At 43.4% G+C, this 24,388-nt stretch overlaps 4 protein-coding genes across 4 annotated transcripts in view; 2 read left to right on the plus strand and 2 right to left on the minus strand.

Annotated features, from left to right (window-relative positions):
- Nucleotides 1-11,090, minus strand: part of LOC105457481 (protein furry) — a 34,418-nt gene extending 23,328 nt beyond the window's left edge. The window contains exons 1-22 of the mRNA XM_011702168.1: nucleotides 10,542-11,090; nucleotides 9,618-9,891; nucleotides 7,191-7,268; nucleotides 7,081-7,122; nucleotides 6,465-6,641; nucleotides 6,190-6,374; nucleotides 5,922-6,121; nucleotides 5,651-5,860; nucleotides 5,357-5,564; nucleotides 5,109-5,246; nucleotides 4,796-5,030; nucleotides 4,291-4,694; nucleotides 3,636-4,211; nucleotides 3,417-3,552; nucleotides 3,171-3,341; nucleotides 2,897-3,086; nucleotides 2,636-2,812; nucleotides 1,502-1,648; nucleotides 886-1,056; nucleotides 659-808; nucleotides 403-572; nucleotides 28-299 (exon numbers count right to left, since the gene is read on the minus strand). Of these exons, the coding sequence (XP_011700470.1) occupies nucleotides 28-299; nucleotides 403-572; nucleotides 659-808; nucleotides 886-1,056; nucleotides 1,502-1,648; nucleotides 2,636-2,812; nucleotides 2,897-3,086; nucleotides 3,171-3,341; nucleotides 3,417-3,552; nucleotides 3,636-4,211; nucleotides 4,291-4,694; nucleotides 4,796-5,030; nucleotides 5,109-5,246; nucleotides 5,357-5,564; nucleotides 5,651-5,860; nucleotides 5,922-6,121; nucleotides 6,190-6,374; nucleotides 6,465-6,641; nucleotides 7,081-7,122; nucleotides 7,191-7,233 (4,002 nt within the window). The 5' untranslated portion in view covers nucleotides 7,234-7,268; nucleotides 9,618-9,891; nucleotides 10,542-11,090. The remainder of the gene's footprint in view (nucleotides 1-27; nucleotides 300-402; nucleotides 573-658; nucleotides 809-885; nucleotides 1,057-1,501; nucleotides 1,649-2,635; nucleotides 2,813-2,896; nucleotides 3,087-3,170; nucleotides 3,342-3,416; nucleotides 3,553-3,635; nucleotides 4,212-4,290; nucleotides 4,695-4,795; nucleotides 5,031-5,108; nucleotides 5,247-5,356; nucleotides 5,565-5,650; nucleotides 5,861-5,921; nucleotides 6,122-6,189; nucleotides 6,375-6,464; nucleotides 6,642-7,080; nucleotides 7,123-7,190; nucleotides 7,269-9,617; nucleotides 9,892-10,541) is intronic.
- A 1,314-nt stretch (nucleotides 11,091-12,404) lies between these two features.
- LOC105457482 (ADP,ATP carrier protein 2) lies at nucleotides 12,405-16,617 on the plus strand. The gene is made up of 4 exons (XM_011702169.1): nucleotides 12,405-12,724; nucleotides 14,418-14,679; nucleotides 15,247-15,481; nucleotides 15,574-16,617. The coding sequence occupies exons 1-4, from the start codon at nucleotides 12,562-12,564 to the stop codon at nucleotides 15,814-15,816; spliced, it is 903 nt and encodes a 300-aa protein (XP_011700471.1). The 5' UTR covers nucleotides 12,405-12,561; the 3' UTR covers nucleotides 15,817-16,617.
- A 576-nt stretch (nucleotides 16,618-17,193) lies between these two features.
- LOC105457483 (vesicle transport protein GOT1B) lies at nucleotides 17,194-19,181 on the minus strand. The gene is made up of 4 exons (XM_011702170.1): nucleotides 18,762-19,181; nucleotides 18,296-18,387; nucleotides 18,019-18,197; nucleotides 17,194-17,797 (listed from the first exon to the last, which is right to left on the minus strand). The coding sequence occupies exons 1-4, from the start codon at nucleotides 18,784-18,786 to the stop codon at nucleotides 17,671-17,673; spliced, it is 423 nt and encodes a 140-aa protein (XP_011700472.1). The 5' UTR covers nucleotides 18,787-19,181; the 3' UTR covers nucleotides 17,194-17,670.
- A 953-nt stretch (nucleotides 19,182-20,134) lies between these two features.
- LOC105457484 (armadillo repeat-containing protein 8-like) lies at nucleotides 20,135-24,369 on the plus strand. Its single transcript, XM_011702171.1, has 8 exons — nucleotides 20,135-20,375; nucleotides 20,521-20,594; nucleotides 20,801-21,251; nucleotides 21,338-21,835; nucleotides 21,968-22,259; nucleotides 22,811-23,334; nucleotides 23,656-23,822; nucleotides 23,924-24,369. The coding sequence occupies exons 1-8, from the start codon at nucleotides 20,349-20,351 to the stop codon at nucleotides 23,958-23,960; spliced, it is 2,070 nt and encodes a 689-aa protein (XP_011700473.1). The 5' UTR covers nucleotides 20,135-20,348; the 3' UTR covers nucleotides 23,961-24,369.
- The last annotated feature ends 19 nt before the right edge of the window (nucleotides 24,370-24,388 follow it).

Raw genomic sequence — 24,388 nt, forward strand, 5'->3', positions numbered from 1 at the left:
TTACACGAGACAATTTGTAAAATTTACCTTTTCGTTTTTACTGGCCAGTAACAAGTCCAGCCATTGATACAAAATCGCACCCTCTTCCGAGAGCGACTGCGGGTTGAAGCACGAACCACAGCAGAGCAATCCGCTCATAGCTTGCAACGCCGAGAGTTGCAATTCCGTGCAAGACTTCTCCTCCTCTTGCATGGACAACGTGCTCGTTAGCGGCCTGCCGTAAACACCAGCCCAACTAGCGAAGAGCATGAATAGATTTCTTCTTAAATCCCTCTTTAACAACGTATAGCATATCTCCACTAAAAAAAAGTAAGAAAAAAGATAATTAATAATAAATTTCTTAAGGCGTTATACATATACATATTTTTCGATTTCGGAAATATCTGAAAAAAAATCGCTTACGTGAAAAACTTTTGATCATCTTTCGGATAAAGTTGCAGAAGTGTAACTTGATATCTCGTACGGCGGGTGCCTCCTTGTCGGTCTCGTTTTCCAAGTAAATTCGCGCACCGTCTATGTACTCGACGAATGTCGGGTGTAAAGACTGCGTCTCGCGATCTAATACCGCTGAACTGAAGAAAGATGATTCTTTAAAAATCCAGTTCGTTTGAGCTAGAAAATGAGGAGGAGAAAGATGCAAAATAATGTGTCAACTAACCAGATACCAAACGTTCCGTACTCGGCGATCAATTCCAGCACTCTTACTAGCTGCAGCCTCAAAGCGTCGCGTTTCCTTCGCCGTCTCATGTTCTCCTGTTTCCGATCGACCGCTTCCCGGATGTAAGGTACCAGCTCCTCCATCAAGTCTCTGTATAAAGAAAGAATCTCTTTGTAATTTATCCATCTCTCGTCGTTTTCTTCAGATCAGATGATAATGACACTTACTTTAGAGCATCGGCGTTTACTTTGCCAATCGCCTGCACCGCGGCATCCCTTACGTCGACGGCCTCGCATCTCAGCAGAGGTACGGTCAGCTTGTACAAGGCCGCGGGGCTCGCGTTCGTGCCCGGTGATTTGTTGTCGCCGCGTTCCGCGGATAAACTATCGGGCGAGGAACTGTGGAAACGAGACTGTTGAAATTTCACTACTTTTCCCCTCGCGGATACTGAAGCTCATAAATTAATAAAATTTGGCGCTCTAGAATATCCGGTCGCAGTTTAAATCTCCGGAAAAAGAGGCGATTCGGGAACGGTCGTGAGGCTAGGCAAGGGATGGTATATACGCAAAGTACGCGCGAAAAAAGAACTTGTTAGGGCGACGAAAGAAATTCGAGAAAGCTGACAGTTCAGTGAAAAGAGAGAGAGAGAGAGAGAGGGGGGAGGGGATATCAAACTCTGTGCTGCGTTAAGAGAGTAAGAAGAGAACGAATGATTCGATAAGTAACGAGAGGCGATAACAAAGGTGCGAATTACCAACGACCGTTTAAATCCCGGGGGGGTGACATCGAAGAAAGCGTGGTCGCTTTTTTGTTCGCGCGTTTTTGTTAATCTCTCAGGCTCACCTGGTACGCTTGTGCCGGGTGTAGATGCCGGAAATGGACGGTACAGAGAACCGACCCGGCAGGGTCTGCGCCCCGCCGAGATTCTCCAGGCTCTGACTCAACTCCTTACTCATGCACAACACACCAAACTCCACCGTATGCTGACCACTAGAGTATGCAATACAGTGTACCACCAATGCTTCCTTGTATCAGACATTATTTACTGCTCAGAGACTACTACTCTAATATCCAAGAGAGAAAGACAGGAGAAGATGTACGAGAGACACAAGTACGAGATAGGAGTACAGCATGCGAGAGATGTAGTGTGTTGCGGAAAATAAAGCGAGGTGTGTGTATGCGTGGAAGAAAGGACGAGAGTGGATTCCGCTCCCGGAATTGCAAAGCGCGAATTTTTTGGTATGAATTGGTGCCAGTCTGTCACGACGAAAGAATTGCCATTGCTGGATGTGCGCAACATCGGAATAGGGAAATATATCGTGTGAGTACATGTAATATTAGATATTCTCGTGTTCAACGTGTGAAACATTATAAAATTTTAGATCAATAACTCTGTGCCTGTGTATAGAATTAACGCTCGAAGTGAACAACTTTACTGTAAAATATTTAACGAGCCGCTAATGAAATTGACATTTCACGAGACAGGTGAGGCAAAAAACACTTTCTGTGCGATAATAATGAACACTAACAAACATGTAGCCCAACACCAATCAATACCAAGTTGATTATTGATCTTATTCCGTGACTCACTTTTCATATAGACACTTAAAGCTCTAATATATTATTATTCTGTGCTAAACATGTGAGCTTTTAGTTATACAAAGTTTCATATTTACTCGAAATACTATCAAATTAAACGTAATCAATATGAACGTAAATCATGTGCATACATTCTCTCGAAGTGGACGCTTAAATGAGGCAATTAATTTATCGTTCCTTCAATGTAAGCTCTTTCAATTTCATCCACAACGAGCGTAGCGATGCACACGATTATACGTAACTTTTTCGAGTGATACGTAATAAGCATGAATATTGTATTAAGAGTCTAAAACTATCGAAAAATTTAAATAATATATAATTGGATGATACAATATAATAATTGAATTCCCGCTGTAAATTTTCACGTGACCAACTTACCTGAGACTGAGATCCGGACTGGCGCATCGGACAACTGGATTCGGCACTGGTGGCACAACTCTGTATCCAAAGGTCAGGTAATTTTTCCAAATGTGCATATAGACGTCCCTCTCGTTCACCGGTTTTCTCACCGTCGTCGAGCTTCGCAGCAACGAGGCTCGATTGTCATTTACCGGCCTGTTATAAATGTAGAATCATTAATTACTTCAAAGCTCTTAAATGTAACCAATATGCAAATTGGTTACAGAGACTCAATCTTACGTGGGATCCACTACTGAGAACAGAGAGTTTACGCGCGTGAAGACAATTGGCCAGGAATGAGCGACGGCGTTCGGACAAAGCGTAAGTACTCTGTCCTTTTCCAGAAAGGCAAATAGACAACTGGCCCACGGATCGGCCCCGTTCAGATTAAGCGAGGAAGAACTCTTGGTACTGTTTTCATCGTGAAATCCTGCGACATAAAATAATTACAGGTGAATATAACGCTAACGAATTGATAATGATTTATCAAACGGTGTGATAAATAAAGTACTACCAGCTGTCCAAACACAACTACTTCTATCGGCTATCCATTGCAAATCCACGTTAGACGTAGACGCGGCGGCTGCTTTCTCAGCCGGCGGTAACATTGGGTAACATTTCTCCAAGACAGCCGGACAGCAAGCATCGATCACATCAATAACTGGTTGATCATCTTCGGGAGCTCCTGAAAAGATGACGTTCATAAGATATACATTGTGATGCATTGCGTGTGTAATACGCGCAAATATATAATACATACCCAGAGTCTTCAGTAAAAGCTTAACCTCCCGAAGTATATGAACAGCCAATCGTCGAGGATAAAGGCGACAATTGCAGAGCATAACCAGAGCGAATCCTTCCACCAGATAGAATATGTTCGACACAGGTTCTACTTTCTGCAAACAGAAAATAAAATTTTACATCGCACTCCTTGCGTTGCCCACCAAATTCCAAAATAATTAGTAAAATTAATGCAAACCTGGCCAGTCTCGCATTTCTTGATGCCAACGTCCACTCGTATATTGACCCGTGTGGTATCCACCGATTGTTCCTTAGATCTTATGCTGGGACTCGTCAGGGCGTTCTTCCAGCTGGTCAGCAATTGCAGCAGCATCCTCAGGCCGTTATCGATAAGCTGCGGAAACGTGTCTTGCACGTCCCTGGCCAGGAACTGCGTGAACCCAAGCACGACGTCCTGCCGCCAGTCGGGAAAATCTAACACCAGGGTCTGCAGGCTTTGATACGCCAGCGCGCGCAGTTCCTCGTCCATGTGCACCGTCAAACGCGCCAGCAAGTCGACCAATTCCGCACCGGTCATTCCATCGGGAATCAGTCGCGGAACGGCGGCGACGCAGGTCCGGAAGAGGTCTATTCGGGGCTTGCGCTCCCCGGTGATCATCTCGTCCGGCTCCTTGTTCATATTCTGAGTGCTGGTCATCATGAGCGGTCTGCCGTAGTGAACGTCTAACGCGCGCAGAATGTCCACGAACACGCGGCGCACGTGCGGGAAATACGAGGACATTCCTATGCTTCGCGCAGTGTCCTCTGTTAGCATCTAAATTGTGAAAACACGTTCGTTAAAATGCACGCCACGTTCGATGCATGTGCATAAGAATTACACGCGACACACGTACCTTATTCAAGTACGTCTTTTTGACACGCATGGTGTTTCCACTCGGCAAGACACCCATAGTGCGCGGCATAGGTGGCTCTCCCTCCTTCTGCTGCAGGCTGTCGGCTACAACGAGGAACGCTCGTAGGCCGATGCTCATGCGTTCGGGCGTTAAAATTATCTTCACCGGTCGACCGACGGACAGCAGGTCGAACACTATCTCGCGCATCGCAAAGTCCAGCCTCTCCTGCGCGATAAATTGAATAATCTTCACGAAAATGTTCAGCGGCGTATCCCGCGGCACTACCGCCTTCGATCCCTTAGGGAACAAAGAGTTCACTATGCTCTGCAGTCTGCTTTGCGTGGCCGAGTTGCTCTCGCACTTGATTCGTATCATGTAAACCCAGAGCAAACGGTATAAAGCCTCTGTAATGTAATACAAAAAATGCACACTCTTCAATTCCTTTCAGTTCCTTTTTTTCCTTTTTTTAAATATCACGTCTATAAAATTTGTACTTTAACCATACCTAACGCAACTCGACACATCTTTGGATCGCGATTCTTCAAATGGGATAAACACATAGCTAAAAAGTAATGCCAGTTTTGCAGAAAGAACGTTTTCTGGCTAACGCAAAGCAAGCAGGTTACCAATGGGAAGAGCGCCAGTCTGTGCTTAGACTTCGTACACATATCCAGGGTCGTTGAGTACAGCATTTCCACAAAATTTTTCAAACACGGTACGTTCACTTCGTTTTTCACAGCCTGGAATATAAGATACAGATAATTACAGTATTATTTGGTGGTGTGAATTGATTGAAATTTGCAGTATGGGACACTTACAGCGGCAACAGGGACAAGTATTTCAACGAAAAGACCAGCTAAAGCGTGCTTAACATCTTTGTCTTTCACTTCCAAGAAATATTGCGCGCACTCCTGCATAAACTGAAACGATGCCTCAAATTCTTCTATTGGTACCATCTGAAAAATTTATACGTAATGATTATTTAAAAGTAAAAAAAATTTTTTTTAACGCAAAATTCAAAATAATATACGTGTTAAATATTATATTTTCTGAATATGATAATTACTTTAACTCGGAAAAACTTCATTCCCATTAATAAGGAAATAATACTCTGCGTAGTATGAGGGCCTGGCTCTTTGGCTCGCAATTCTTTCAGTTCTACCATAAAACGTTTTCTCACTGACATAAATCTGGACTGCGCCAAAACTCCTATCACTTCGGCGTAGAGATCAGCAATAATGTGAATATTAGCTGCGTTCGGTTCGTTTTGTATGCTAAAAACATACGTAAATATTGATTAAGTTTTATTCCTATTCTTTCCCCTTCATTCTTATTATGTAATGTGTATCTCAGTACTTACCCCTCCCGATATTTAAAATGTTTGAAAGCAACATTTTCTATATATGTTACTAAATCCTCGTGTCCAGGGTGAAATGGTAATTGACGTAAAACCTCGATCAGCATTAAACAAAATATAAACTCGACAGCAAGATCTCTACGTTCTTGCAGGAGATCTGCTTCGCTTCTTTCCACCGTTTCTACACTTCCTGATACTATTGTATACATAATACTGAAATGATACATTTGTTATTAATGTGTTAACGAGGTTAACCAATTTATTATCTTGTTACCTTTTCCCTTTTTGATCTTCCTTCCCAGGGGCTGGTTTCTTCTGATCACCACCTTGGTCAATAAGCTGACGTTCGTACCAATTAAAGAGGGCTTTCAATATTGACGGTAAACAATGTTCGGCGACGGAACCGAAGGCCGATAACAGTTGATCAAATTGTGGATCTTCCCCTCGTTGCAATATTTTCGATAGTTGTTTTTCCTGAGAACAATGCATATTTTCAAACACACAACGTTATCGCAACAACAGTCGCTTCAATAGCCGCTTACATGTTCCGTCATAACAGCCTCCATCTTCTTCTCCGACTGTGAAGTGAATTCTGCGAAAAGAATACGCATCACGTACTCTCCCGGTCTTAGGTCCATATCTCCTATTTGCTGTGGCTTCACCGTCTCTTTTTGAGCACCCCAGGGCAACACTACAGTTATCGCGCTGACTCTACTTGAGCTGGATTCTAAAAGATATAAATATTTATGCACCTGTATTTTGGTATTATTATTAGTGGTATTTTGGGAGGTACTATCAGTAGAATTTGCAAACTTACCATTGCCAGACACGGAAGTGCTGGCAGTATAAATACTGACAGCATCGCTGCTCTCTCCCTGCGTAGCTCCATGAACTGTAAGGAGCTCTTGCATAGGTTCAAGAGCAGCTTGCGATGTTGATTCCACTGCTCCATCATGTAATCCCTCGCTATGCGTTGCCCTTGGTTCTAAGGCTTCTGCAAAAGCACAACATAAACTTGTAATTTTTATCTATTGAAAATACATTTCTATTGACAAATTATAAATTTTTTTTCATGTACATGTTGAGCAGCTTTACTGCATACTGTGATATATAAATAATATACAAAATATTCTTAATAATTTTTGCTGTCAATATATAACATCTCAGTATGCTATTAAATATCTTATCTGATTATGTATCAATATTTATTAAATAAATTAATAACCCAAGAAAATCTGTTTTTAGTTGAATTGAACATAACAATGAGACATAATAGAAGAGACTAAAAAAATGAAGCCCTACTCTATCATATAAAGATGCCTATAACAAATACTAATTCAATTATATCAGACTTGGCATTTAACTTTACATAGCTAAGAAACACACAGACACACACACACACACCAAAGCTATTTAATAAAACAACCACTTACCAGCCTGGGGCTCATTTCCCGCATTTGGCTGAGTCTCTGCACCTGCGATAAAAACAATATAAACTCATTAGTTCCTAAATTTACTGTGGAATAAAACATGAATAACCAACCTTCAGTCATGTTGCTGATTTTTCCCTCCTCCTTAGGCAGCATTTACACAGTGGATATCATCACGAATGCAATTGTATCTACAACAATTAAATCATTTATCATAATTGACACGAGGATTTGAACGGAATATTGATATCTCAAAGCACTACTACGAAAATTGACATTTATCATGGAACAGAGATCAATGTTGAGTACATACTACTCATTGAATTTGCCAATATTCTCCACGTAAACAGAATATGCCTTATCTAACGGATAAACGCATACGTGTGTGTATACGTGTGTGCGCGTGCGTTTATATAGATCAAATCAAACTGAACTGGGGAAATCCTTAATTAGAGTGGTGGTTTGTAGACCGTGTAACGTGACGTTTAAATACGAGCCGCGGATCAGAGAGAAGTAATACGCCGCGCAAACTGTAGATCCGTTATAATTACGCAGGTCGACCGCTTCAATTAATACGCAGCATTTATTTGATATGAAGACACGGAGCCGCCGCCGCCGCCGCCGCCGCGTACCCGGGTCAGCGGCGCACGACGTCGAGCGGATCGTCGGCGGCGGGGATGCTCACTGTCAGTCGATCGCTCCGGACGTCCCGCCGATCTCGCGTCCACGGTGACGGGGAACCGTCGTGAGGGACGCGACTCAGCGCATCACTTGTCGCGTATCCCGGCTCGTATCAACTCCACCTTTCGCTCCACTCTCGACCTGCGTCGCGGCGGAGTTTACTACACGGGTCTCTCTCTCTTCACCCGTGCCTCTTCCTGTTCTCTCGTTCGCTGACCGCCCCGTTCTATTAGCATGCTAACCACTAGATAGCGTTCAATCCGCCTCGCCGCGCGCGTTCTAGCCGCTCTCCGTGTACCAACGGAGCTTCTCGCGCCGCGACGATTTGAATAGTCGGACGATCGTATATATAAGACCATATGTAAGACGCCGCGCTAGATTAAATAATTGACGGTAGTACGGAGGCGTTTTTGAAGTATGTATACGAGGGACGAGCTTTCCCGAGTGAAAATGCTTGGCATTAAAGATGTACTTGCGTTATCGCACGAATAAATTGCGATTCGATGTATTTATCTCAACGTGTTGCTCATCATTATACTATACAGATCCCACACATATATCTATATTAATATCTACAAGATATATATAATAATTACTTTAACAATAACTCGTAAAATTTGTTATATCGTAATAAATAATGCCGAGTGTGCTTCAAGTATAATAAATTCAGTAGAGAGTGCGTTGCTAAAAACGATCCCGCAAACGTTGGCACGTCACGCTTATTTCTGCGCGGATTTATTTTTATATTGAATGCACGCGGATAAGCACGAATAACGCCCGTTTCCCGCAAAGCTTCGGGAACATGCGAAAGGTTTTTCCGTTACTTGCATCTTTCTGCACATGTACAGAAGAAATATCTATCTCGCGCGTCACGTAGTCTGCACGTGGAACTTCAACTCGCACAGAAGTTCGCCGTGGCATATATCTTTCGTGTCTGTAATTGTGGTGCACGAAATACCCCAACATTACATAAAGGACCGTTGCATTTGTGTATTTCTATTTAGATGTCGTGCACATATACATTCCGATTTACCAGGGACATCAGCCAACAAATCGATCGCGGCATGATTAGCCCATCCGTCAGCTATCGTGAATCTCTAAAAATTCGCGGTCTCTTAAATCCGTCCTGATCGGGACGTTCACGTTTCCGATACTTGACGATTAAAGACAGTTATCTTGTCAAAAATACGAAAATTTGCGAGATGTCAATTAATTAGGAGAAATTAATTAATTAATTAAAATCTAACAGACTTGTTCGGCCACTGAGTAGTTAATTTCAATAATTCGCAATCCCCGCGGCTTACGTAATAAAGATACCGAGCCGTTTTAACGACACGCAATAAATCACGAAATATCGCACGCGCGTTCGCGAATCGTTTTAAAAAGAGGCAGCGGTCGCCCCCGATTACATATCGAAGTTCACGATGACGACGGATCGTTTCTCTTTTTTTTTTCCTTTTTCCTCGTCTCTCATATTGCGTCACGTGCGTCGCCCAAGTGTCGCGGCGGCTTTGCGATCGCGTGCGCGCGCGATGATGCGATTCCGAGCTCGATCAGTGATCGACAATACAAGTATAATATACAATAGGAGGAAGATGACGAGCCGCGACTGTGCTCGACTGATCGTCTCAGGTGCGTCGAAAGCTCCATGGAGAAATCGTTTAAAGCGGCGCGGTTACACACGTCAGTCTGCAGTTGCAGGTGGCGATTTAACGTCAAGGTCGCCACTTAATCGGCCAATATATGCGACATTCGAGTCCCCGGGTCTCCGATCTCCGGCCGGCGAGCCGCCTGAGTCGAAGATAACGCCCTGCGTTTCACGTCGTCTACATTTCTACGGCGCTGGCAATGATATCTACCTAAGGATGATTCGTCGAAATCGTTCTTATCACGCGACTTCCTCGTCCGCGGTCTTATCCGAAGGAAGATCCTATCGCGTGTTATCGTAACGGGAAGCATATGCCTGGATATTCCTGATACACGTACGAACACGGGGCTCTCCTCCTTCGTTCCAGAGATATCGATAATACAAGCGGGGACTGCTGCAGGCGTTTTAGGGACGTCATACATATCTGGAATATTTTCGATAGACCGCGTTAGTCTGCAGGCTCCGTCGGCTTCGAAAAGATGTACCTACGTCAAAACAAACACACGTCACTCTAGTCTCGTCGCATTCTTACGTAAAAGTATCTTAGACTCCTAACTAAAGGAAAATTCGTCAAGGCTGTTAAATGGTGATTTAAAGCGTACAAAAAATTATAGAATATTCTTTTAAATTTTCTTCTTCGTTTCTTATATAATTTTTATCTTATTCTTCGCATCGTTTCTCATGCGTGACTTCTTTTTCGCGCATATAATTTCGTGCGTGAGTTCTTAATTGGAATATTAATTGTCGACTGCAAAGAGTGAGAGAAGAGAAAAACTCATACTGGAGAATTAATAACATATTATATATATATAGTCGTATTCGCCTAGCAACCTGACTACGCCTTCATTCTGCTCTTCGTCATCAGAACGTGGTGCTCATTCTTCAACATGGATACAAATACTTATAGCCGGTTAACGTTAAACATAAACATTCAATGAAATGAATAAATGATACACGAGATCATATATATATACACGTTATCAAAGTGCGATATCGAAAGGAACACAAATAACGTTCTAACGAATGCAAGATAGGCAGATAAGAAAGCGTAACCGGAAAAGACGTGTGCTTTTCAGTTATCCTCACTGACTTTATTTTAAGCCTCGTCGTAAATTATCATATATCTTCCACCCACCGAGAGGAGACTCGAAACGTTTAAGTCGAATTTGCGCCATTATAGCGCAACAAGTGACTTCTCTCGACTCCTGATCTCCCTCAACAATTTGCGAGTCTATAATTGAATTCGATCCCAAATTCGTCATTTAATATCGCAAGGGTGACTCTAGCTCTTCTAGGATTTCTTCTTCCCCGTCGGCGCGTCGCATCTCTCTCGCGCGTCTTCTAAATTCTCCCGCGAGGACAATGTCAAGTATAAATCGAATCGTATCAAGGTGCCGTCGTACGAATCGGATCCAAGCCTCGCAGTCGAAAGGTCAAAGTAGACGTGCTTGTCGTGATTCCTCAACGCACACACGTACGCGGCCGGGGAGATCGATCGCCGTACGTCGCGGTGGCAGACGCGCTCGCGCGCACACATATACATATAGCGCGATATGTACATATATATACATGCAATCTAACGCCCGCTATAACGCCCGGTGGTAACCGGTATCGACACGAATGTATGTATGTACGTGGACACGGCGCGCGTGGTGGACGAGGGACAGCTGATTTTAGCACCGCTATTCCGCGCGCGCGCTCGCGCGCGTGACGCGTGCTCACCGCATGTTCTCTCTCCTTTGTCTCTCCCTCTCTGTTTCTCCAACAGGTGTATAAATACACCCCGCTTTTGACGGTTACTCCATTGAGCTCCCCTGGCGCGGATCCTCCGCAACGCGGTGGGCCGTAAGCCAGGGTTACGCAAGCGACGCGCCCCGTTGACCTCCTTCCTCGGGGGAGAATTGACCTTGCGATTTCCCGCTCTTGACGGGATAAGGAGGGCCCCCGCGCTGCAAGCTCTCGTCGCGAGCGAGCGAGCTGACCGCCCTGATGTTTGCTAAGAGTGCCGCGTCGCCGCGATCGCCGTGAACGCAGCCGATATTCGCGAGGGCGATCTCGCGCGACCTCGCGCGGTCACGTGCCCGCGATCGGCCGCGACTTATAAATTGACGACGATGGAATGACAGAAATTCTTGATTTAAGTTCTTTAAGGCTCGTCAATAAATAGCAAACAAGTATTAGATTAATCTAGTACGGTGTATGCAAATAAAATTTAATATATAACTGTCTTTTGTAATAATCTAATAAACAAATCTAATCAATTTCATTACGGTTCTCATATTACGTTTTAAATGACTAGAGAGGTCAATTAAACCTCTCGCTTCGGTAATTCTGCACAACATAATCTACGATATATACATAGTCTATCAAGAATTGCAATGCCCATATAATTGCTATCAATTTTTAAACGTTTTACTGATCTCGTTAATTGATACAGTCACAGAGCAGAACCTACGGAACTTCCTGTTACGCACAATCCGTTCCATTTTATCCGATCGACAAAATGTCCCCTTCGCGGGATACAAACTTGCGAATTTCTATCGAACGAAAGTTCTCGAACAATCGCGAATCTCTTTCATATTCCCGCGCGCGCAGCCGGGACCCGATCATTCCCGCCATTGGCATTCGTAATTTCGAACGTTTTCGATCGCGGCGAGCGATAGGTCGTCGGCGACCGGACGCGACGTCGCCGCGGCGCGAAACGCGGTGGTATTCGAACGGCGGAAGGTGACGCGAGCCGCCGCGATCGCACGCGACGACCGAGGCCGGCACGCGGCGCGTCGCCAGAGCGAATCGGCCGACCGTCGAGGGTGAAAGGTCGGCGGGCACCGTCGCGGAAGCCCCGACTTCGGCCCCGAGGTGTCGACGGCGATTCCCCGGTGCGGCAGGTCGGCGGCGACGCGGGCGTCGGCGGCGCGGCGCGGCGACGTCGCTCCGTCCGTATAGCTGCGCGTAGCGGCACACGTGACCTGCGCGGCTATTCTTAGGAGGCAGCAGGAGGCGGCGAGCGTACGCTGCCTCGGCCATTCGTCGTCCGGCGCGCGTCAGAGACACTTGGAGTACCGGGAGTCTCTCCTCTCTCTCTCATACACACACACTCCTTTACATTACCCGTGTCTCTCACCCATACACGCGCACCCAACCAACCCATCACGATGTCTGGACTCGCGGATCCCGTGGCGTTCGCCAAGGACTTCATCGCCGGCGGTGTGGCCGCGGCGATCTCCAAGACCACCGTCGCACCCATCGAGCGCGTCAAGTTGTTGCTGCAGGTACAGCACATCTCCAAGCAAATCGCCGAGGATCAGCGTTACAAGGGTAAATGCATAAATCCGATCTCTTTCTTTCTCCGGCTGCCCCTCTCTCTCCTGTCTCGCTCTTTCCGGATTCTTTCTCGGGGGGGGGGGACCTCGGTCGTCGCGGGGAAGCACCGGGCGCGTCACGCGCTTCCCCGGTGCCGCGACTCGTTCGCAAGGAACTCGCTTTCGGTTACCGTTAACTTGGCTACGCGGCGAAAACCAACGCGTGCACACAGTGGTAGCCCGTGGAACATGTGACAAGTACAAGTCAAGTATGCTTCGAACGTGCCATTGTTCCTCGGGGCGCGCGGCGTTTTTGGCGAGCCGCCTCAGCGCGGACCGCGTGCCGCGGCCGACGAGAGGACAGAAAGAAAAAGAAGACATGGCCGTTATGTAATGCAATGCCCCGTTGGTGCCCCCGCGCGCGGAACGCGGCCACGCGAGCGACGCGGAACGCGACGTGAACGATGTGCGCGCGCGCGCGCGCTCGCGGTTTCTCGCTCGCTCGATCGCGAGACGAATTTTCGCATTGCGTTTATGTAACGAAGGTCGGCCCGCAGTTTCGGCCGGTCTTACATAATAACTCCGGTCGCGGTGGCGGTCCGATCTCGCACGCGGCGGAAAGCCCGATTCTTCCAACGGTAACCCTCCGCGCGCGACGAGATCGATATTTCGTTGGAACGGCCAGCCGTACCCCGAGCCAGATGGCAGCGCGTGGCTTCGCCTCTCTTCCTCCCGCGGCCCGCCGAGACCCCGATCGATGACGGTGCGGTTCCAACATGGCCGTCCTTTCGTCCGGCGGCCACGAGACCGAATTCCTCTGTGCAGCCTCCTACTTCCACGCGTCACGAATTCCCTCCCCCCCCGTCGTTCCATTCACGGCCTCTCCTCACCGTTGATTCATCCGCGCGTTGACGCGCGAAGATGCGCGTTTATCGGGTCCATCTCCTCCCGTTCGTTCAAGCGCTTCAAAAAAAAAAAAAAAAAATGTCATTGCCCGCAACACCGCGAGAATTTTAATAGGTGCGTCCGACGACGGTCGGTCTCGTGCAGAGTCACGTTGCTCGCGACGAGGCGATAACGGAAGATATCTCGCAGCTTGTCATTTCGCTGTAATAATCAGTTTCAATTGCTATACACACATAATAAAAGTCTCTTAGATCGCAAAGATATATAGATTAGGGATCAAAGTTTGTCAGAGAAATTGATTGTATGTTGGACGATAATTGTAATTAGCGAGACAATTTCCCCTCTTTAAAAATGTTTATAAAACCATTTGATTGATATTCCCGTTCTAGAACGTTTTAAATTATCAACGTAGTATTTCTTGTGATTTTCTTATGTTCACATTATGGTTTCCAGATTGTATTTTGTTTCTTGTCACTAACAAAAATTATTGCCGAATATAATCTTTTATAAATCGATTTTTAATGTTATTTATGTACAAGATATTAAATTGTAATTATTTATATAATAAGTATGAGGGCTAACGAGCCTGACTCATTATACATGATTTTCAATCGTTGAGCAGGTTAAGTTTCTTTTTTAATTTGTAATTCTTTAGCTTTTTATAGTCAAAGCATACAATATGAAATGTTAAAGTAACGTAAATTGTTAAAATAAGGTATAAAACAGAAAATTACTAAAATAAATTATACACTGAGATAAGCGTTACATTTTTTTATACATTTGCATTGTACATTATTTTCCAGGTATGATCGATTGTTTCGTTCGTATCCCACGTGAACAAGGATTCCTCAGTTACTGGCGTGGTAATTTCGCCAACGTTATCAGATACTTCCCAACGCAAGCCTTGAACTTTGCCTTCAAGGACAAGTACAAGCAGGTTTTCCTTGGTGGTGTTGACAAGAACACACAGTTTATGCGTTATTTCCTTGGAAATCTCGCGTCTGGTGGTGCTGCCGGAGCCACATCTTTGTGCTTTGTCTACCCGCTCGACTTTGCCAGAACCAGGTAAATTACTTGGAGCATCTTATCCATGTGTCAATAATAGAAATTATTTTATCCAAACACTAATATGAATTTTTATTCATGCGCTAATAATGCATAACAGTAGAAATTATCATTTAATTAACAAGCAATTAGCAATTGCAATTAAATTTAATTTGTATTTGTGTATTCTGATTTATATTTTTGATTGTAAATTTAAGATATGTTTAAGATATATTTATTTGAGTAAGATATACGTATGTATATTATCGTCACGTTAATTTTGTATAAAATATACCTATATATAATGTATAAATTTAGAATTATTTGTAAATAATCTTATAAATACTCAAATTTACTCAATCCGATAATATCTAAGACTTTAATATGAGATATGTTTAAGATATACTTATTTGAGTAGATATACATATGTATATCACGTTAATTTTGTATAAAATATATAATATATAAAGTGTATAAATTTAGAATTATTTGTAAATAAATAATTTTATAAATACCGAAATCTACTCAATCCGATAATGTTTGAAACTTTAAAATTATCGTTGTTATATTTTTTCTTTATTCCGTTAGGTTGGCTGCTGATGTAGGCAAAGGTAGCGGTCAACGTGAGTTCACAGGCTTAGGCAATTGTTTGGGAAAAATCTTCAAATCGGACGGTCTCGTCGGTCTTTACCGCGGGTTCGGCGTATCAGTGCAGGGTATCATCATTTACCGTGCGTCTTACTTTGGTTTCTACGACACTGCCCGTGGTATGCTACCGGACCCCAAAAAGACGCCTTTCCTCGTATCGTGGGGTATCGCCCAGGTGAGAGAAGATGACTCCGCTATATTTCCCGCCTATATTGAATTTGTGCGTGGAGCTGCATTTTCACTTATTCGTTCCGAATCTGTTTACAGGTCGTAACCACTGTCGCGGGCATTATATCCTATCCCTTCGACACAGTACGTAGACGTATGATGATGCAGTCTGGCCGTTCCAAGAGTGACATCCTGTACAAAAACACTCTTCACTGCTGGTCCACCATTTACAAGTCGGAAGGTAGTAGTGCCTTCTTCAAGGGCGCGTTCTCCAACGTTCTCCGTGGTACAGGTGGTGCGCTCGTACTCGTGTTGTACGACGAAATCAAGAACCTCCTTTAAAACGCTAAAACGATCCTCGTCTCATTACTTTCACGATCATTGAACCATCGTCATTAATTATCCACGCACCATCCGATTTGATAGCGATTCCCACGTACCGACGGACAGAAGAGGGACTTTCTTGCTGTCGGGCGATATTAAATTAAGTAATTCAGGCTGAGGACGTTCGATGTAGCAGTTCGTAAAAGTGCATAAAACTCGGGCGCATAAAAAAAATTGTAAACGTAAAAAGTAAGGAGCAACAAGCATAGAAGAGAATCTGCTTTAACTTATTGCCGGATTCAGTATTTTTCCGCAGCGGTTGACATTACGTATTTTCGTATACCATTGTTGTAAAAACGTTGAAGAGGCAAGCGCAATCGCGTAGGTAATCGCGAACACCTGTTACCTGGATAACGTTCCACACACGCCACGTTGAACAAGTAGACCGGTCGGAATATCAAAGTACTTTGAAAGTAATAAATTGCCTGGAGATCCGAGTCAGCGCACGCGAAAACCATCGAGAGAGGAGGACGCGCGACGAAGTGTCATCACGGCGATGGCGGGGCGCGTAGCCTGGGCCGCCCCCCGCCCTTATTCTCGGCCCGTTGTAGATAATTCATAATTCGTAATTAATAAACCTATCATTGTAATGGTATCCGCCAGTCCGTTGATTTTTGATGGACGATAATTTAATTTCGCACTCCAGACGACCATATGTAAGATGAAAAGCGTTACTCAGAATGTATGCATCTAATCTGTTCATGTTAGGATGCATGCAGGGAAAGCAGCAAATCAATAAAAACGATATAAAATTTCATACATTCGGAAATTTTCTTTTCCCAAAACAGTAAAAAGAATGCCTATTCAAATTAAAAAAAAAGATTAAATCGATTTTATATGTAATAAATTTCATCGAATTGAATTTCAAAAATTTAATTATAAAATTAATAAAGATCGACAGAGATTTAACAATTTAAAGATTGTACAGTCGTGGACAGATCGGTTACGACACTATAAGTTTCAAAATATTTTACAAATATTTTACAAATGCGAACCATGATTGGTGTTATACTGTCTTTAGATTAAAGATAGTGCATCGTGGTTCGCATTTGCAAAATATTAGTTACCTATAAAATATATATCATGTACATTAAAAACCTATAAAAAAAAAGTGTCGGAATCTGTCCACTGTACATATTAAATATTTTTTGAAATTTAATATCTTTCCTCGATTATATGTAATATGATTTAAATACTATATTCAATATCACTAGTCCAGCATTTCTAAATTAATATTTTAATCGCACTGATATATTTTTCGTCTGAAAATGATTAAAAGCTTATGTGAATTTTGTATATTCTCTATCTTGACTTTGAAATGTATAAGACATTATATAAATAATACACATTCAACACGTCCATTTATTGTTATCCCAAAACATTCATTATTTGATTAGGAGAAGGGTACGTTTTCGACCGTTATTTATTTACTGACAATGATAAATATTTTTGGATTAAAAAAATTAATATAGATTATCTTTTTTTTTAATATGAAAAAGCTTTTTGGAATGTTCCACGTAAACCATGTTCCACGTGTACCCTTGACATAATCAGTACATATAATTAAGTTATATGTATACAAATTGGCAACATACAAATCGATTATACTAGTCTTACTGATATTTTCTTACAGTGACTGACATAACGAGTAAAAATTATTCTTATACTTTTGTACAAAAATTTGACAGCTGACGTTTCTCGAACGGGAATGATAGAAAAAAGGAATATGGGGCATGAACATTTGACCGCTTTATATACAGGTTCCAAGCAAAAGGATGTGGGTGGTTCTCTAATATATTATATATAGTTGTATCATACAGTTGTCCGATTGGAATCACCTGCGATTATGTCCAAGAGTCGACTGATGCCAGGCATGTCCAGTACAGTCCCAAGTATAGGCACTCTTCGTATGAAGTTTATCGCTACTGGTAGAAAACCACTGGAACAAAGATGTTTGCGATGAATTATCTCTCACACATGTATGGATTTGTTTAACCAGCGGATGTCGAGTCATTTGAGATCATCATACGACTTGTTCCATATGCAACAAGTGATGCCGCCGTTTCCTCATGTTTACTTCAACAACAGACTTTCTTCAGCAGATCACATTCGAATCGCCGTGCATGAGATCCCCTGCCCAAGGATAAAAAGTACACTCACCTAAAGAGCAATACAAAGCCGTAGGTCTCCAGGATCATTCCTACAATGGGCCAACCCATGAGCACTACGAAAACACCCCCGAGAAACGAGACACTCGCTTTCATCTTGTGCCTTTGAAAGAAGAAGTTTAACGTCCTCCATGGCCCGATGACACATGCGAGTCCCGCTATAAACAGAAGCTGCAAAGGGACAATTCCCGAGAGGTCAGTCAAACCGGGGTATGAGATGTCGCGTTGACGTGAATAAATAAACAGGGCCAGGGGCGCGTGATCCTTACATTTCCAATGGCGAGTAGACCCTTGTCGAAGAGCAGCAGTACGCCGAGGAACAGAAAGGAGATGCCAAATCCCGCCAGTCCCACTCCGATTTCTGGAACAAGATTCCCGCGGTAGAGATCAACGTGGTAGAGAAGGAAATTGATATTTCGGGAATAATATTCGCCGGTTTAACCCTCTACCCGGATTATAACACCCCTGGATAACCCGGTTACATGGAACACCCCGGTCATAACGACCGCTAATCCAGAAAAACACACGAGTTTCACTTTTTGAGGGGCTATCGCACTTTCGTTCCATCAGTCTTCCACTCCTGCGGTAAACAATCAAATAACGAAAAATATATATATATATATATCTGAAGTGACTTGAACCTTAGTGGTCCATAATGACCGATATTCCGGGCAGAGGGTTAAGGCAAAAGCATCCTGTCAATATCGATCGACGCGGGATCCTCGCTACACTCACTCTGCGTGTCTGTGATTTCGAACATTATTTACAAATTTGTCTGTTGTTTGGAAAAACGTGCCCCGATAGGGAACCTGGCGAGGTTTGATTTTGTTCCAATGAGAACTTTAACCTATATCCACGTCATTGGTTACGATGCGGCACGGGCCCGCTCCACTTGTTGTGTGTAAGAGAGTACATATGCGAGGCGAGCCTTCGTCAGCTCTTGCGCGAACGCCCTTTGCACGCGATTAAATTCATATTAGGCGGACGTTTTAATTTTCACATTCCGCTCGGCTGCCGGTGAAGCATATAAAATTGTTATTTTCAAAAAAAATTGACGAGGCGACAGGAATTGGAATTTGGTTCACTTCAAGCTTCGAAATATATATACTCGAGCGTCTTCTGGGAACGTCAAATCGGAATCGAACGTCCCGATTTCTCCCGATTAGTCCCGATTGCCTTATCGGTGCAACAGATACGTGCTGTGGGTATATAGGACATATATAGCATGCATCTATTTCTATCTAATCAATTTTTAATAATATATACGCGAGGCGCGCACGAGAAATCTTTATATTTCAATTGTTGAGCTTTGCACATAATCGTTGCAAAAGCGCAAATCAGCGAGTCTACTTCAATTTGCAAGTTCGATTGTAATTGTTAAAAGTTAATTAATATATGCACACGGTGTCTAAAGAAATTCAGTTGTATTGCGGGAGAGAAATATTTTAATCGCTTTGAATACCAATAATTAAGCTGAATCGACACTCTAAAAGGCTCAAAGTCGAGAAGTACTGTTTATATAAAAATATATGCAAAGTCAGAATAGTCTGATTACAAAATAAACCATATAAAAAATATATATATATTTAATAATTTATAATTTTAGAGAGGGAGATATAAAATAAATAAAACTGTCGAAATAATAAATTCTATTATGATGAGATATAAACAGCGAAAGTTCTATTTTTTAATGTACATACATACATTTATCTAGCAAACATTTTGAGAAATTTGAGAAACACGAATAAATCCAATGACGCAACTATATAATCACTGCGCAAATTTATGAGGCAGTAATAAATTTGCATTTTTAAAATATACCAGTACGTGCGTACTAAAACTCATCAGAAAGCAGTATATTACGTTCGAAAATGCACATACACTTTTTTCGCAGAAAATAAAAAACTGCATTTACCGTTGTAGATTTCGAAAAATTTAATTCTCGAATCAATTGCAGATTAACCAGCTGTAGCCATATACTTATAAATTATAAATAATAATTATTCAAGATTTACATTCGTTTTACACGGTAAAAAGTTTAAGGAATGGTTGAAGGGAAATTGGGTGGCCCAGAAGAGGCCCTCCTTCAACGTCGCTAGGAGAAAAACTCTCCACGATATTGGCATCACTGGCAACAAGTCGAGCTTATTTTAGAACACGAGAACGCAGCGCGCACGGATCGGAGTCACGAACGTTTCGCATAGTACTACGCAAACGTCGCAAACTGGAGCTGACGGTTCCTCGTGGCAGTCGTCGCGCCAGGAAGCCCGACCGAGCGGAACGATTTACGGGATATTTATGTGAGAACGCAATCGAGCGAAGATGGTGTCGGTGATGCAGCCGTACATGGTGAGTTCGATGTCCGATCGGATTCGTACGCGGCCACCGATAAACGGCCGTTGGACGCGACCAACGGGTCCCACGGCGGTTCCCACCACGGTTGCACGTAAACGCGATGCTACACGCATTCACGATCCCCTTTGCGATCTTGTAGGACATCGAGAGTTCCAGGAGCTACATCGACGAGTTATACTCCCCGGACGCGCAGAAATGCCTAGAGGCGATTATGTGAGTTCGAAAAAAAATTTTTTTCTTAACCTTATAGGATAATACTGGCCTAATGATTTTTTTCCCCCTTCGAATAAACTCCGACGATTGGGAGTTTCCGACAATCTTCTTTTTTTTCTACCCCTCCCCTCCCTCACAAGTTTACCTCCCGTTTTCTGATCGATAAAAAAGTACTATTGACGTTTCATGGATCTGGTCCCTCTTAGATGCCTCAAGAATTCGGTGATCGGCAGCAACAGGCAAAAGGGTTCGGTTATAGCTCAGGGTGTGGTGCCTCGACTCCTGCAACTCCTCGGGGACACATCTGGCACCATAGGCGATCGTATAAGGCTAGAGTCGGCTGTGACATTGGGTTCCCTAGCCAAGGGCACGGATCAGCATGTACTGGCGCTTATAGATCTAGGTGTAGTTCCTCTCCTCCTTCAAGTCTTACTCACCTCGCAGACCCCCGAGATCGTCGCGGACGGCAAGATAAAGGTACTGGATCTGTTGCACGAGGCCTGCCTGCGGTGCCTGCGCACGGTATTCCAGCACGCGGCGGCGCCGGTTCACTCGATCTATCAGGATCCCGCGTTGGTACCGCGGTTGTTGTCCCTAGCGAGCCGTTCGGTCACCAGTCAGGTCTGCGTCGCGACAATCTTGACTGCGGCATGTAAGGTAAAGAGAGGTCTGAAACTTTTGTAAGAACGCACCATGTCCGCGCGACGCAAGAGAGTGACTAATCCATGCGAATTGCTTGTCAGACGACGGAGGAGCAGAATGCCCTGTCAAAAGGCGGCGCGGTGGAAACGTTGGCGATGCAGCTGGACTCCCCCCTGTCCGACGTTCAGCTACCGGCTCTGGCCTGCTTAGCGAATATGTGCTATCAGAATCACATGGTCTCGGCGATGGTCGCGTCGACCAGCACGTCGAGCAGTACTGTCCACGGTAGATTGGTACCTGTCGCATTAGGCCAATTAATGGGACGCGAGAAGAGTTCGTTGATACAGCTTGAAGCGGCAAGATGTATCGCGTACATGCACAGGGCCGGTGCGTTACCGTCCACCGATCCGCGCGTAGTGTACCGCGCGTTACCCTGCCTCGTACGCTTGTGTCATCGGGACCGGCCGCCACGCGAGAGAATCGCCGCGGCCGAGACACTCGCGTATCTGACCGAGGTCGATACAGATCTACAGCGTTTAGCTTCCATTAGTAATCATTTGATTCCGACCCTGGCGGAGTTGCTGAGACCACATCCGCAAGTGAGCAGAAATTACATTAAATTACATTGAGTATCTACAAATTGTGGTAAAATCGACGAAAGATACTCCGTCGTCGTAGGTTGTGTTTATTAAAAATTGTACGTAATATATATATTTTTTTTCTTTACTCAGGTCCAGGATGCAACGCTGACGCAAGATATGCGACAAGCTGCGTTCAGGGCGTTCGCGTCCCTCGGAGCGAACGACGAAGATATCCGAAAGCGTATTATCGAAACGGAAAGTCTCATGGAACAAGTAGTCTCTGGTCTTCAAGATCCTGGTGGATCCCGCGTTCGTTTAGCCGCGGTTAGATGTTTGCACTCTCTCTCGAGGAGCGTGCAACAGCTTCGCACTACATTTCAGGATCATGCAGTGTGGAGGCCACTTATGCAGTTGTTACACGGAGCGGACAAGGGGTTGGAGGGTAAAATATGATAATACATTTACAATAAGCATTACAGAGACACGCTACAATAAACACTGAGGAACATGTATGTTGCATGCATGTATATTGCATGTAAGATACAAAAAGAAATACGTGTATTTAGCTTCAAATTTCAAATTAACGTCTTAATCAAAAAAGAGAAAAAAAAACGTGCAATATCGAAAAGAGGGTTATTAATGTACAATGTGAGTTATTCCTTTTTTATTCTATAAGACAAGAATAGACTAGCTGAATTAAAGTACACGCATCAAGAAAAGTTCGCAGCCTTGTGTTGGCCCATATTTCGCAAGAAAGATATTTAGATAACGATGGGAATGTAAATTTGAGAAACGGGGCGACTGTTTTTTCATGCGTGTAAACGAAAAAAAATGATGAATACATCCCTATTCTTTTCTCTCTGCATTGTAAGATTATTTTTCAAAAAGAAGAGCAAGAATAAAGAGATCAGTGCTTGTAATTAGCTGTTATTATTAGTATTCAATCGCCGGCTATATGAGTTTACTATTAACATTGTCATTATTGTACTATAGGTAGAGGCGAAGGTGAAGGTGATTTATTAACTGTTGCCTCGAGTACTTTATGTAATTTACTGTTGGAGTTTAGTCCGAGCAAAGAGCCGATTCTCGAGTCCGGCGGAGTAGAGTTGTTGTGTTCTCTCACTAAACGGCCCGAATCGGCACTCCGACTGAATGGCATTTGGGCCCTAATGAACGTGGCCTTTCAAGCGGAGCAGCGTGTAAAGTCGCAAATACTCTCGTGCTTGGGCACAGATCAGATCTTTCGTCTCTTGGCCGATCCTGAGTTAGGCGTCCTGATGAAAACGCTGGGCCTGTTGCGAAATTTGCTTTCCACTAAAGCTCACATAGATCGTATAATGGGCGAGCACGCCACGCATGTTATGCAAGCGGTCATTCTAGTACTGGAAGACCCGGAACACCCGGCGGACGTCAAGGAGCAGGCGCTTTGCATTTTAGCAAATGTGGCCGATGGTGACCGAGCTAGAGATCATATCATGGCTAATGACGACGTGCTTAAGAAACTCATGGATTACATGGTTCGTATAGTGTGTTTTTTTTTGTACAGTCATTACAAGTACTTCATTAATTGCTTACATTCCTAGACGATTAACTTCATTAATAGATAGGATAATAAAAGAGAGTTTTGGATTCTGAAAATTGTAAATCGCGTACTTTACAGACAACTATTTTTATCTACCGTAGTAAAAAATAACTGCTTTGTAATACCACAAGTTCCAAATGTGTGCTAATTCGATTAAGTATTTCATCAACATTTTTTCAAGTCCTATCTATTAATTTAATAATTGAACGTGACTATCGATTGTACGTCGACGTTTTACGTGTTACATTTTATTTAGATGCACAGCAACGTGAAGCTGCAAGTCGCTGCTATTTTTTGTGTATGCAACCTAGTCTGGAGAGAGGAACCCGGCGCCGCGCAGCGACAAGCGCGACTGCGGGAATTAGGAATTCATCGTATCTTGCAACAATTACGTCACACGAAAGACACCCAGCTGTTTGAGAAGTACGAAATATGAGCATTACATGCTAAATTATTGTCGTTCATCGTATCGCAAATTTTCTTGGTAGGTATAACAGCGGTCTCATTTGCCATTTCTGTTTCAGAGTCAAGACTGCCCTATCGCAATTCTACGAACCTTGAACTTGGAACGTATCGCCGTTGAAGATTAGGTTATGATTTCAAGTGTCTTTTTTATATTTGAAGTAAATTACGAGTTTAGCGTTAACACTGTGATCACCTCGGTTGACAATGTATAATCGAAAGTTACAGACAAGTTACGAACAAACTGATATTTCTGAGCCTATGCCTGTAATCTGTCTCTGTAGTATTTATTTAACTTAATAGGAAAAAAAGTAATATGGATTATACCAACATATGATTCGTTTACTCGAAGGAAATGTTTGATATATATATTATTTACAACATTGATTTACAAGCAGAGGCTTCAGATGTGGATTGTCATATGCAATAATAAAAAGAAATTAAAGGGATAAATGAAATCATGCAAAGAAATTGAAATAAATATAGAAAGTAAATACACTTAATTATACTTCGGTATACTTCCATAC

Source organism: Wasmannia auropunctata, unplaced genomic scaffold (assembly GCF_000956235.1).
Source record: "Wasmannia auropunctata unplaced genomic scaffold, wasmannia.A_1.0 LD335214.1, whole genome shotgun sequence".
NCBI classification, from domain to species: domain Eukaryota; kingdom Metazoa; phylum Arthropoda; class Insecta; order Hymenoptera; family Formicidae; genus Wasmannia; species Wasmannia auropunctata.